The 13,353-nt window shown below is 54.7% G+C and overlaps 2 protein-coding genes across 3 annotated transcripts in view; both read left to right on the top strand.

The window, feature by feature from the left end:
- The window catches only part of SLC25A33 (solute carrier family 25 member 33), a 29,243-nt gene extending 19,694 nt beyond the window's left edge, over window positions 1-9,549 (top strand). Inside the window, exons 5-7 of the mRNA XM_084875834.1 lie at window positions 1,411-1,477; window positions 3,751-4,031; window positions 5,607-9,549. Coding sequence (XP_084731960.1) covers window positions 1,411-1,477; window positions 3,751-4,031; window positions 5,607-5,806 — 548 coding nt within the window. The 3' untranslated portion in view covers window positions 5,807-9,549. The remainder of the gene's footprint in view (window positions 1-1,410; window positions 1,478-3,750; window positions 4,032-5,606) is intronic.
- Window positions 9,550-10,028: 479 nt separating this feature from the next.
- The window catches only part of TMEM201 (transmembrane protein 201), a 186,721-nt gene continuing 183,396 nt past the window's right edge, over window positions 10,029-13,353 (top strand). For both annotated transcript variants that reach the window (XR_014794299.1, XM_084875797.1), the window contains exon 1: window positions 10,029-10,244. Coding sequence is in view for 1 of the 2 variants with exons in the window: in XM_084875797.1 (XP_084731923.1) it covers window positions 10,132-10,244 (113 nt within the window). In the remaining variant the exon portion in view is untranslated. The remainder of the gene's footprint in view (window positions 10,245-13,353) is intronic.

The following is a 13,353-nucleotide window of genomic DNA, read 5'->3' as shown; positions in this document are numbered from 1 at the left end:
CTAGGGTTAGACACCAGCTCTCTGCCTCTTCTCCCTGGGAAATCACTTCCCTAACGCTTTATGTCAGAGCTGATACGATAATGGTGTGAGGTCAGTTTGTTACCTGGTTCCTCTCTCTGGCCACTGAAGCTGTTCATTCTGCCTCAACATGTCCATGTCCATGCATGCTAGTTGGGTGCAGTGCTTTTCATGTCTATTCTATGACATTGTTTCTAAAGTTCAAGCTCCTTTTCTCATGACGCCTGTGCACAGCTGGCACTTGGTCCTAATCCCTGGGCACTAGGGGCTGGGCTGGGGGCTTTAGTGGGCCCGGAGCAGGCCAGAGCGCCCCTCATGGGAGGGTCATCCTACTCACTGTAGAAAGCTTACAGCAGGATTCCCCAGACACGCTTGGCAAAAGAAGCACGGACTCATAGATTGCTGAGAGAAGGTCATGCCTTACAGATTATGTTTGTCTGTTTAGCTAGAAAGGTATTTTAGAGAACTTAAATTGGCATTTTATAAAGAATTTCCGCCTCTGCCAGCCTGTAAGTGTATACACCTCTTTACATCAAATAAAGCACCAGTAACCCCGGAGTAGCCACAGATGATGCTCTGGGCCCCAGAGGAGCTGATGTTAAACAGGAAAGGTGTGTGTGCCGAGTGCGAGCTCCGAGGAGCCTTCGCTTGGAGACCGATAGGGGTGAGCTGCAATCAGACGCTGGCTGCCAGGCTTGCCTTGGGCAGCGTTCGCTTAGAAGAGCCCTCAGTACCTAAGGCAAACCTGCCGCAGCCTCCCAGCCTCGCCCTGGTCCTCTCTCTGACGGCTGTGCCCGGGACCGGGGAGGGCAAGGAGGGTCACTGAGTCAGGCTGAGGCCTGACTCTGCTTTGCTCTGTTGCCATGGAATGATTAGCAGAGTTGAGACGGGAGACTCACCAACAAATGGTTCTTGCAAGCAGATCAGTATTAAAACTTCCATTTCCTGAAACATTAGTGAGTATTAAATGTCTGTCTTTGAATTCAGCTAAATGGAGATTTAGTACCTTTTATTTTAAGTTTGATATAAGGCAACCTTTTGGACTAAGACAGCAACTTCCCTTAAAAACAAATTATTTCTGGATCTGATGCTTATAAAATTGAGTTGTAGAGTGGTTTCATGTTTCCCATGGGCATCACATTGACAGAAATACCAACAGCACCACCTAGAGGCTGGAAACCTAGTCAGATTTAGGTCCAACAACACACCAGTAGGAGCTACACTGCAGGGACTGGAGCGGCCTGTGCGGGACAGAAAGCAGCTGCTTTCTGCTGTCCGTTTTTATTACTAAGCCGTTGAGAGCCTGGGGTAGCACTTATCAGATGGACCAGACAGCTTCAATCAGCATTGGCTGTGTTCAGTGATGACATTTTCTGGTGTTTTTTCTTCCAGCTTTTATCACAAATTCCCTAATGAATCCTATATGGATGGTTAAAACCCGGATGCAGCTAGAGCGGAAGTAAGTTATTAATTGTTACTTCCTTAACATAAGAATTCTTGGGGATATTTCTCCTCCCCCCCCCCCCCCCGCCCCCCATGGAGTGCAGCACACAGTCTCGTCCTTTCTGAATGTGAGCAGACAGCAGCTCCTTTTGCTTGGAGAATCAGTCGTGCTGTCTATGTTGTGGGACAAAGACCACCAGAGGTGGCCGCAGGTTTGCTCAGCTGTGGCCCTGGTGTGCAGTGCTGACCTCCGCAGACCATCGGGGGTCCCTGCGCTTGGTGGGCCCCACCCCAGTTGCAGCACTAGCGACTCTCCCCAGATGCTTCTCTTCCAGACGGGACGATGCCTTACAGTGAGGGAGTGGAGGGAGAGCAGCGAGTGCTCCAGGCCTGGAAGGGCCGTCTTCTCTCCGGGCCCCCATGCTCTGGTTTCCGCCTGAAACTCACTGCAGCCTCAGGTTCCTCTGGTGGGCCGGGGAAGGCTGCAGCCTCTGATTCCTCTGGTGGCCAGTGAAGTCTCAGCCCTTTTAGAATAGTTGAAGCAATGGAAACCAGTTGCTGAAATACAGTTACTATTGCTTTTAAAGTTACGATACAGTAATATACCTACTTTATATATTAAATCAGGTCGTGGCCCAGTAACTACTGTAATTTCAGAGGTAGAGTGATGCTCAGTGAGGTTTGTGACAGGATACTCTCTAGAACCCTGTGTGACTGTGTGGGCACTGGAAACTTCCAGCCAACCAGTAAGCTACCTAGAAAGGACAGTGGAGAGCAGGAGCCCTGCACGTGCTGGTAGGGGTGTGGCTTGTTCTTCCTCTCAATGACCTCAGTAGCCTCTGTATTGGCCTTTGACCCCATATTTCCCCGTCCCATTCTGCCTGAAAGAACCTAAAAGGCAGCAGTTCTAATAATTGTGAACATATCATTTCTTAGAATCCTTTGATGAATCTCGATTACTCTCAGGGTTAAACCCTAACTCCTTGGCTTACCACTCAAGGCCCTTCGCAATTTCCTAAAAAACATGTGCTATTGGGTGTCCAGCCCTGAGTGGACCATCGCTCACCAGGAGTCATTGCTCCCTCCGGCTTGCTTTCCAGCTTCTCACCAGCTCCTCTCCCGGGAACCTTCGGGAATCGCTCCCAATCCCAGGGTGCGGGGTGCTAGTCCCTCAGCGGTGATGAGTGCTCGAGTCAGAGGGCAGAGAGCCGTGTCCGGGCACAGCGGAGGCAGGAACTCCGTGCACTCCGGGGAAGGGGAGAAGAGAAGCGTGGTCAGAGTGCCCCATGCAAATGTGCGGGAGCAGGAGGCGACATGGAAAAAGAAGCCTGGGAAGCAGGCAGGGCCACGGCCTTAGCCCCTGGGAAGGAGTCTGGAGGTGGACCTGCGCTCTCTTTGGAGAGCCATTGGGGCACTTGCTGGCAGCCCCAGCATTTGCCCCAGGGGACATTTGGTGGCGCCTAGAGACCTTTTTAGTTGTCAAGCTCAGGGGGGTGCTGAGACACATGGTGGGTAGAGGCCACCCCCACAACAGAAGGATCTGGCCCGGATGTCAGTGGTCCCAGGCTGAGAAGCCCTGCCTGCAGAGGGGCAAGCAGCGCGCGGCCGGTTGGATTTGTGTTAGGAAGGTCACCTCGCTCAGGTCGAGAACAGCCTGGGGAGATGCAGGGGGGGGTGTCCATGGAGAGTGGTGGGGGCCGGATGGTCTCTGTCTGACAGTGCGCACTCGGGTCCTGGACTCGGCTTTATCCACCACGGAGGACGCCCGGCCTAAGTCTGTGTGTGGCTGTTGGACGGTTGTGGTTTGGGCATTTAGAAGTAATGCAGTTAGTGCCCCGTTAGGAGAAGAGCGATGAGAGAGCACCCTTACGTGCTCCTCCCTGCCCACGGCCGGCCGGTTCTCCTTCGGTGTCTTCTTAACACACATTGGTATCGTCACCTGCCAGCTAGTCCGCCTTCCCGCCCAGCACGGCCCGCCCCATGCCCAGCAGCAGTTCTGGTCCGGCACGGTGCCCAGTGCACCTCTCCGTGCCTCTTTTTGGGTGTCGGATGGAGTGATCGAGTTGGTTAGATTTCTCTGTGAGGAATGTCTTCCTCCTCACAGCTCTCTTTACACTCGGGCCGGAGGCTGTGAACATGTTCTCGTGGCTCTGGTACGGGACACGTTCTCCGTGGGCCAGGCACAGCTGCCCTCCGTGGGGGAGGACACGTGTCCTCCACGGATTTCCTCCCTCCGGCCAGGGTCTGGAGCCCTCACGTGCTGACGGCCTGTCCTCGGTCTCTGCCCAGGGTGCGCGGCTGTAAGCAGATGAACACGCTCCAGTGTGCGCGCCACGTCTACCAGACGGAAGGCGTTCGCGGCTTCTACCGGGGATTAACCGCCTCGTACGCGGGGATCTCAGAAACTGTCATCTGCTTCGCTATTTATGAAAGCCTGAAGAAGTACCTGAAGGACGCTCCGTTCACCCCCAATGCAAACGGGACTGAGAAGAATTCCGCAAGCTTTTTTGGACTTATGGCAGCTGCTGCTGTGTCTAAGGGCTGTGCCTCTTGTATCGCCTATCCACACGGTATGTGCCCCTCTTCTCAGTGTGCCCGGACCCGGAGCCCACTGACATCACGTGTCTGCAGGCGGTGACTGCCCCCGCGCTCGTGTGTGTTTATTTGTGTGTGTGTGTGGGGGGGGGGGGGGGGGCAGGAACTCAACCCCAGTTCCCAAAACTTGCTGTGCAGAACATGGGCCTGTGTTGTAGAACTTCTGATGTTTTCAAGAAGCCAAAAATCTGGATTTTACTTAAAATTCTTTGACTTAAAAAAAAAAAATTGACATAGGAGCCAAACTTAACATCTCTCAGCTTCCACTTTGAATTTTATTTGCCACTTACAAAGTTTACTTTTTTAAGTTTATTTATTTAAAATATATTTTATTGATTTCAGAGAGGAAGGGAGAGAAGGGGAAAGATAGAAACATCAATGATGAGAGAGAATCATTGATTGGCTGCCTCATACTAGGAACTGAGCCTGCACTCCAGGCATGTGCCTTTGACCGGAATTGAACTGGGGACCCTTCAGTCCACAGGCAGATGCTGTAACCATTGACCAAATCAGCTAGGCTTTTAAGTTTAGTTTTAAAAAGAATGATAGGCCTCCTGTCCTCCTGAGCTACTATTAAAATAATAGCTGTGTTTATTGTGCCATGAAAAACAAGCCTCACCCCCTAGCAATGGGCAAGGAGACACCTGATTAGTGGTGGTGTTCTTATATCCATCAGGGGCAAAGCGGATACACAGTCTTAGTTCATCCTAGCTTGATGCCTGTCTTGGTTTCATGCCTGAGGCACATTAAAAAAAAAAAAAGAGAGAAAGAATGAATGAAAGAAAAACAAGCCTTGTTTTCAAAAGCCTACTGTGCTGTCAGCTGTGGCCGTGGTGAACTCAGTAACAGGTGATGGAGTCCCAGTGTGAGCCGGACACTGCGTGGCCTCAGGGCTCATGAAGAGAGGCGGACGGCTCCCTGGTAGAGAGACAGGGTGGCAGAGGTCTGCTCAGCAGGCAGTGACAGGCAATGTCATGTTGTGGGCACCTCGGTGAGACCGGGCCAGGTAGACCAAGGTTTGGAAAAGGAGGAGGCAGTGTTTAAGCTGGACAGAGCGGAGGAGGATTCTGGGAGGAGAAAGTTGGGGAGTACATGAAAAGAAAGTCTTGTAGAAGATACTATCATGCTTAATGCAAAGGCCGCTTTTGGTGAAGTTACAGCATTTACTTAATTGAGTACAAAACCATAAACTATCTTAAAATCAAGTCCCACTCACTGAGCTTTTTTTTTTTTTTTTTTTTTTTTTTTTAAAGAGTGGGGGAAGGGAGGAGAGAGAGAGAAAAACAAACATTAGTTTGTTCCACTTATTTATGATTCACTGGTTGCTTCCTGTATGTGCCCAGACGGGGATCAAGCCCACAACCTTGGCATAGCATGATGACACTCTAACCAACTGAGCTATCCGGCCAGGGCATGTATTGAGGTCATGTATTTAGGTGGCACATGGGCAGAGGTATACGTTGATAATTATAAAGCTGTGTGCTTTGAATTCTCCTCGTATTACCTGGAAATGAATTTATTTGTCACAAAAGCTGTGTTTCTCTCCACAGAAGTGATAAGGACGCGGCTGCGGGAGGAGGGCACCAAGTACAAGTCCTTTGTCCAGACCGCTCGGCTGGTCTTCCGGGAAGAAGGCTACCTGGCCTTCTATCGAGGACTCTTTGCCCAGCTCATCCGGCAGATCCCCAACACGGCCATTGTGCTGTCCACCTATGAGCTGATTGTGTACCTGTTGGAAGACAGTCCTTAGTGACAGGCGGACATTGTGCACCGGAAGAATAAAACTGCAAAACTCGATAAAGATTTTTTTTCCCCATTGATGTTTAGAAAGTACGAGGCCGATACAGGAAAGGCCATAAAATATGTGGCTCGGTCACCTGTTGGACATTTCCTTTTGGATCCATGTTTTCTGGAAGGTTTAAATTCATTAACGTTAATAGTTAATTTTAACTTTTGTTGTGTTTTTGTTTTTTTTTTAAAATTTAAGAGGATTCAGGATTCAGCAGCAAGTAAATTAAATCATGCTATTTAATTTAAGTATAAATTTGGTTTTTGTCCTCTTTCACTTCACAGTACTGTAAACTATAGGCTGGTAAGACTAGAAACTCAGAGACAACCTCTAAAGTCAAAGTGCACGTTTCTCATCGGGAGGTCACATCTCGCACGGGGCTGGTAGGGGATGGGTGACATGTCGGTGACACTGGGCTGACCAGAACTGATTGCCCAACTGTTTTCCTCTTTGTACATTCCCAAGTCTCATACCAACACTCCCATGTTCTCAGGCTGCTGAGTTTTAAAAAACAACTTTCTGACATTAAATATTTAAAATTATATTTATTTTCCTAAAGTTACCCACTATCCCCAGTTTGAACCAAAGAACTGTTTCCCAGTGGCCTCGCTCCTGGATGTATTTCCAGAAGCCAGGCCCGGGCAAGCCCAGGTACACTGCAGGCAGGCAGAGCGCGGCCGGCCATGAGTGTGGAATGTGGGAGTGACGCAGGCAGTCCCTGAGCGTGTGAGCCGTTCTTGTCCCCGCTGCTCGGACCAAGGTTGATTGCGGCTCTTTGAAGAGTAGCTCACTTTTACTGTGCTGGTGGTGGTGCTTAAATACCCTAGTTCAAAAACATATTTTTTAAATCGAGAAATGAGAAGTCACCAGGATGATAAGCCCATCCTCCCATCTTACAAGGAAGATTAATAAGGAACAGCACGCTAGGGCAGAGGCAGGTCAGAGGGATTGTCTACGTTAGCTCTCACCGGACTTGGCATGTGTGGACATTGGGTTCATTTTCAGTCTGAATGTCTAGGAAGACAGGACACTAATAACCAGTGCATGGAGTTTCCTATTCAGGGCAGACGCTCTGGTAGGGACGAGGGGCGAAGGTTTCTAATTGTATTTAAGTTGAGTTTATTTTGTTCCCTTGGGTCGTGAAGCAAGTTTGTCGGTGGTGGTGAACTCCCTGGTATAATTCGCTTCAACTGTTAGCAACTAGGCATGTTTCGTGCTTCCAAAATGCATGGCAGTAAAGAGATTCCTATTTCAGAACCTTGTTTTAACTGTTTGTAATAGTGGCACTTACCAACGTCTTTGTTCGAATATTCATATTAAAGCCTGAATTTTTCCTCAAGATTTTAATATGAACATTAAAAATTAGGTTGCTTAATATTCACTAAATTAGGTAAGAGAATCATTTCAAAATAATTTCCACTGACATTCTTGAATTAATAAAGTTGATGTAAACCTAGTACAAGTTAGTTTTCTGCTTGCTTCTCCTGCCCTAGGCACTGAAATGCAAGACACTTGGCCCCAAAGGTAGGATGAGAATAGGCAGGAAAAAGGGATGCTTATTGGATTTTTATTTTAATTACCTTTTTTTAAAATGTGTTTTTATTGATTTCAGAAGAGAAGGAAAGAGAAATATCAATGATGAGAGGGAATCATTGATCTCCTGCACGCCCTACACTTGGGATCAAGCCCGCAAAGCAGGCATGTGCCCTGACCGGAAATGGAACCATGACCTCCAGGTTCATAGGTGGACACTGAGCCATGCCAGCTGGGCAATTTATCTTTTTATCCTCACCCAACGAGTACAGATGTTTTCTCCATTGATCTTTCAGAGAGATGGGAAGGGAGGGGAGGGGAAAGAGAGAGGGGAAAACATCCATGTGAGAGAGAGACATAGATTGGTTAGCTCCCACACACACCCAAGGCGAAGGATTAACCTGCAACCCAGGCAGGTACTTGCTCCTGACTGCCTCTGATGGGGGAATCAAACCCTTGACTCTCTGGTATGCAGGCCAACACTCCAACCACTGAGCCAAACTGGTCAGAGCTGGATTTTTTTAAAGTAATTTTTATTGATTTCAGAGAAGCAGGGAGAGAAGGAAACATCAGTGATGAGAGAGAATCATTGACCAGCTGTCTCCTGCATAACCCCCCACTGGGGATTGAGCCTGCAACCCAGCATGTGCTCTAACTGGGAATGGAATTGTGATCTCCTGGTTCATAGATCAACGCTCAACCACAGCCACATCAGCCGGGCCAGGGCTGAATTTTTGAACGGAAAATGTCACTGAACTGTTAATGGAGAAATCCCTTGATTTATTTCTTATCTATGAGCTTAGTCATTAGGATTTTATTATTTTTAAGTAATCTATAATAATAAAAGCATAATACACAAATCAATCAAACAGCTGAACAGCAGAATGACCTTGACGAAGCCGGGGCTGCAAGGATCTACTCTTGCACGAATTTCATGATTGAGCCTCTAGTCCTATCTAATAAAGAGGGAATATGCTAATTGACCACCACACCCTCACAAAGATGGCAGCACCCAGTCCACTCAGCCCCACCAGGGCAGCAGGTGCAGCACAACCTGGGCCCACCCTCAGACGGGTCTGGCCACTCCATGCACCTGCCTCCAGAGTCCCCCACTCCCCTCAGCCCCCTAGCCACCCAGGGCCAGCTGAGGCTTATCGTCCACATTTTACAAATAAGGATCAGAGGCTCACATGACTTGCTTGAGGTCTCGGGGAAGGTGAGTAATCAGCTGACCAGTAGTAGGTCTGACGGCTAGTCCAGTAGTGAATGAAAAGCAGCAGGGGCATCTGAGCCTGTGGAATGACCTGACTGAGCCAAGCCCCAGCAAAGCATTGCATCCAGTTCACCTCCCCATGGTGCGTCCACAGGCATTGTCCCCGAAGCGCTGCACTGGCACCACGGTGCCCAGGACAGAGCCCTTCCTGTGAGTGGGTACTCTGCAGGCGGAATGCTGCCCGTGGAGAGGGCAGCTGCAGGCTGTTCATTCCTTTGTATGCCCCAAGCGGGCGAAACAGCGAGACCAGCCGGAGGCCTTTGCTCTGACCCCACTTCCCAGAAGGAGGAGCGTCCATTGCAGACTTTAGTCACCCCCAGGTTTCCTGTGGGTGCCCTCCCCTCTCCGCAGGCGGCAGAACTAGGGTGTGGGGCAGATGAACTGGCCACAGGAAACCCTTAAGTAACCCACCCTGTCCACAGCAGTGAACTGTAATGACACCCCCCCCAAAAAAAACGAAAAGTTGTGGGCACACTGAAACGTTATGTAATTAAGTACAAATATTTCCTACTTGTTTCTAGTTATAAGAGGGATTTAATGAAAATCCATAATGCTAGCATCTTCATCGCTAATCCCACCTGGAGGTAACTGCAGTTCATTTACCCTCCATTACTTCCTAGGAGCTTACACATATTATAGGACTTATGTAGTTAAACCGGGTATTATTAAAACTAATGTGCATGCCCTAACTGGTCTGGCTCAGGGCATAGGCGTCGGCCTATGGACTGAAGGGTCCCAGGTTCGATTCCTATTCAAGCGCATGTATCTTGGTTGCGGGCACATCCCTAGTAGGGGGTGTGCAGGAGGCAGCTGATGGATGTTTCTCATCAATTGTTTCTAACTCTATTCCTCTCCCTCTCTGTAAAAAAATCAATAAAATATATATTTTTGAAAACAACTAATGTGCATGTTGCTCTTCCTGAACAGTGTATCGTCCAACCCTCCAGGCCAACTCCTGTGCTCAGATATATGGCTGTCCTATGACTTATTCAACCTTGTAGCTATCTGTTTCTATAAACATAATCATGGTTCTATAAATTATTTGGACCGTGGAGTGGCTTCAGTGGAAGTGGCTTAAGGAACTGCAACTTACAGCAAACAGCACTGCGCGCTTCCGCCGCTCTGGCCCAGGCCGGGAAACTGGACCAGCCGGAGCCAAGACTGCTTCCAAGGGGTCAGTAGCCGGAATGCGGGAGGGGCCTGCCGAGCGCGGGAGCGGAGTGCTCCAGGCCGGGCTCCGCGCCGCCTCCCACCTCCGGCCGCCAGAGGGCGCCGTCGGGCCGCCGCCGCTTCCCCCGGCGCCCCGCCCACCGGGCTCGTCCCCCTCCCCGATTGGCTGCGCGGCGGGAGCGCGCCGAGTCAGGGGGCGGGCCCGCGCCCGCTACAAAGCGACGGAGGTCACGGCGCGAGGAGGTGCGCGCCGCCGCCGGTGATCCGCTCGCGGCCTCGGCGTCGCCGCTCCGCCGCCGCCGCGGGCGCCATGGAGGGCGTGAGCGCGCTGCTGGCCCGCTGCCCCACGGCGGGCCTGGCCGGCGGCCTGGGGGTCACCGCCTGCGCCGCGGCCGGCGTGCTGCTCTACCGGATCGCGCGGAGGTGAGTGCGGCCCGCCCGCCCCGCCCGCCGCACGCGGCCTTCCCGCCGGCGCCGCCGCACCGCGCCGCCCAGCCCGTGCCCGCGGGGCCGCGGCTTTGCGGGGGACCGGGCCTGTGTGCCCACGTGCTGAGACCCGCCCCGCACTTCCCCCCTCCGTCCCCCCCAAAAAAATAAGACCGGAAGCGGCTGGGGTCCAGGAATGCGGGGTGGGCGGGAGCGGCCGCACGTGGGTCACAAGCTTCCTCCTCCGAGGAGACCGATGCCGGGAGCCGCAGGACCCGCACCCCCCAACACCACCCCCGGGCCCCCGGGCCCCCCAGCCCCGCGGGAGGGCTCGGCGGGGTCGGACTGCACCCTGACTGCGTCCCGCCTCCACCCTGAGGGCAGGCGGGGGGCTGGTGGTGGGTGGCTCCGTGGTCTGCTCCATGTCTGGGGTCTCATCTCAGCCCATGGCAGCCACAGCCCCTGCTCCCCCGGAGCCAGAAGGGCCAGGGGTGGGCTGACCCTGAGGCCGGCATCCCCCAGCCCTGGGCGAGGGCTGCTGCTGAGCTGGTCCAGGGCCGCCCCAGCCCCCACCCGGAGCCAGCCGGGCTCAGGGCTGAGCTTCAGCGGGGACTGCGGCCCACCCCCGGGCTGTGTCTCCATCTGACCCCCTCCCGGGGGCAGGGAGAAACGGCGGGGCTGTGAGCACATCCTGGGTCCACGGCGGGTGGGCTTGCAGCTTCATGGGGCGGGGGGCGGGGGGTGACTTCAGGTTTTGAGTGGAAGAAGCGAAGGCACCTGCCTGCACGTGGCCGCGCTGGGGTTTGAACCTGGGCAGTCCGTCTGGCTGTTCTCACTTCACTGCCACCGTGTGCCACTTCCCACCCCGGGGAAAAGCCGGGAGGGTGACTGAGTCACAGGCCCTCGGAGGAGGAAGGAATCAGCTGTGTGCAGGCTGGTGGAGGAGGAAGGAGGAGGAGGGACAGGGGTCCGTCTCCTGGGGAGGGCAGTGAGGCACTGAGGGGTCCCTGGGAACCCCCATCTCTAGTGTCCCAGCTCCTGCCGGAGTTCTGGAAGCTGGGAGGGCTTGCGGGACCCCCTGATTGAAAGGGGGGGACAGAACGCTCTGCTCAGGGCTGCAGAGCCCGGGTTGTCTCCGGATGCTGCTGCCTCCCGGTGAACCGGGCCTCACTGGTGTGTAGCGTGGCTGCGCCTGGACTGTGTCGCGTGCTCCTGTGTCCTGTGCTCCGGCTGTTCTCAGGCTGCCAGCCATCGCTTTCCCTGTCCCCAGGCCAGAGCCGGGCCTGGTGCAGAGAAGGGCATGCTGGGAAGGGGATCTGGGAGGGTCCTGGCGGCCTGTGACCCCAGCAGCAGAGGGTGCTGTGGGGGCCTTGGGACCTGTTGGCTTGCCGAGAAGGACCAGCTCTCCCCAGAATGCTCGGGGACGCTCAGAGCACTGGCTTTGCCTGGGCCAAAACTGGCCACGGTGATGATGGAAGCTAGACCAGCCCTTGAGACTGAGCCCTGTCCCCCCGGAGAAGCTGTGGCTTTGGCCATAGCATGGGTGTGGGGGACCCTCCTGCGGAGAGTTGTGTTTGGAAAGGGTTTGGTCTCAGGGGGGGTTGCGAGCCCAGCACAGAGGTGGAGGGCACCCTGGCCAGGGAGCCGCCAGGAGGTGGGCCCCTCCCAGGAGGGCGGCAGTGCTCCCACCGGTGCTGCCCGGGACACCTGGGGGCAGGTCCCCTTTTCTCCCGCCACAGCTAAGGAAGGAGGCCGCCTCCAGCTGTTAGACCAACCGCAGGCCCGCCTCCGCCAGCTTCAGCCTGGGGCTGCCTGCTCCTGGTCCACCCCCCAGACCCGCTGCCCGGCATGGCGCCCGTGCTCGGGACATCAGGCACCCACAGCACCCACAGGGTCTGCTGGGTTCTCCACGTGGGCAGGTTGGAGGCCGAGGGCATGCAGCTCCAGGGTGAGCAGCAGAGCCTTGTCCTGGCACCGTGTCCTGCCCACTCGGCACTCCATTCTCCCCCTGTGCTGCCGGACAGACAGGCTCCGGGGCGCACACTGGGTGGTCCCCTGCCCAGCAGCCCTGCCTGTTGGGATGCCATCTGTTCCTTTTGCCCCGCCGGCCAGCAGACCTGTTCTTCAGGGTAACAGCAGGTGCCCCACTTTTTGGCTTCTCTCCTGTGGCATCTGCCACCAGCTGCTCCGGGAGGTCGCCATTCTCATCCTGTCCCGGTCGGAAGTGAGAGCTGGCTCCTCTCTGCCTCTCTGGCCTGGCTCCCTCTCTGGGGCCATTTCCCTCTGGGGGCCGGCTCCCTGGCTCCCTCTCTGGGGCCTGGCTCCCTCTCTGGGGGCCTGGCTCCCTGGCTCCCTCTCTGGGGGCCTGCTCCCTGTCTGCCTGTCTGGAGGCCTGGCTCCCTATCTGCCTGTCTGGGGGGCTGGCTCCCTCTCTGGGGGCCATTTCCCTCTGGGGGCCGGCTCCCTGTCTGCCTGTCTGGGGGCCTACCTCCCTCTCTGGGGGCCCGGCTCCATGAACATGAGGTCTGTCCCGGGGAGCTGGGCTGGGCTCTGTCTCGGTGTGGCAGGCAGGGCTGCTGTGGACTTGGGCTCGTTCTGCCCGGAGGCCCTGGGGTCCTGGCTGGCATTACGGTGCTGCTGCCGCTGGGGCCCAGGAGACAACTCGGGTTCTCCATGTGTTGTTCGCTCAGGGCACAGAGCAGCAGCAAGAAGCCGGGGGTTCAGCCAGGACTCCCTCCTCCTGGGCCTCTGGCCCCTAAGGGAACGGAGTTTGACTCATGGAGACCACCCTCCGGCCCCTCCTGGGGGGGCTGGCACTCCTCAGGGCCTGGCGGACACTGGTTGGCACATTGCCTCCCACACTCAGCCCCCCCGGGCAGGCTGGTCTGGTACCTGTGGGCCCAGCGGTGCCCGCCCCCTGGCAGGGCCCACCTGCAGGGAACGGTGGGATGTCGCGAGCTTTGTTTTAACTAAACTGGGATGTGGTGCTGGGGTGATGCTGTGTCCATCTTCCCTCCCCGGTGTGTTCAGGCCTGTGGGGGGCGGTCCTGAGGGACCCCTGCCCTCGCTGCTTCCGGCTCCTCGGGGCCCCACGGAACCAGGAACC

Source organism: Pipistrellus hanaki, assembly GCF_964339955.1.
Source record: "Pipistrellus hanaki genome assembly, chromosome: 2".
NCBI lineage: Eukaryota > Metazoa > Chordata > Mammalia > Chiroptera > Vespertilionidae > Pipistrellus > Pipistrellus hanaki.
This window is presented reverse-complemented; position numbering and strand designations above follow the sequence as displayed.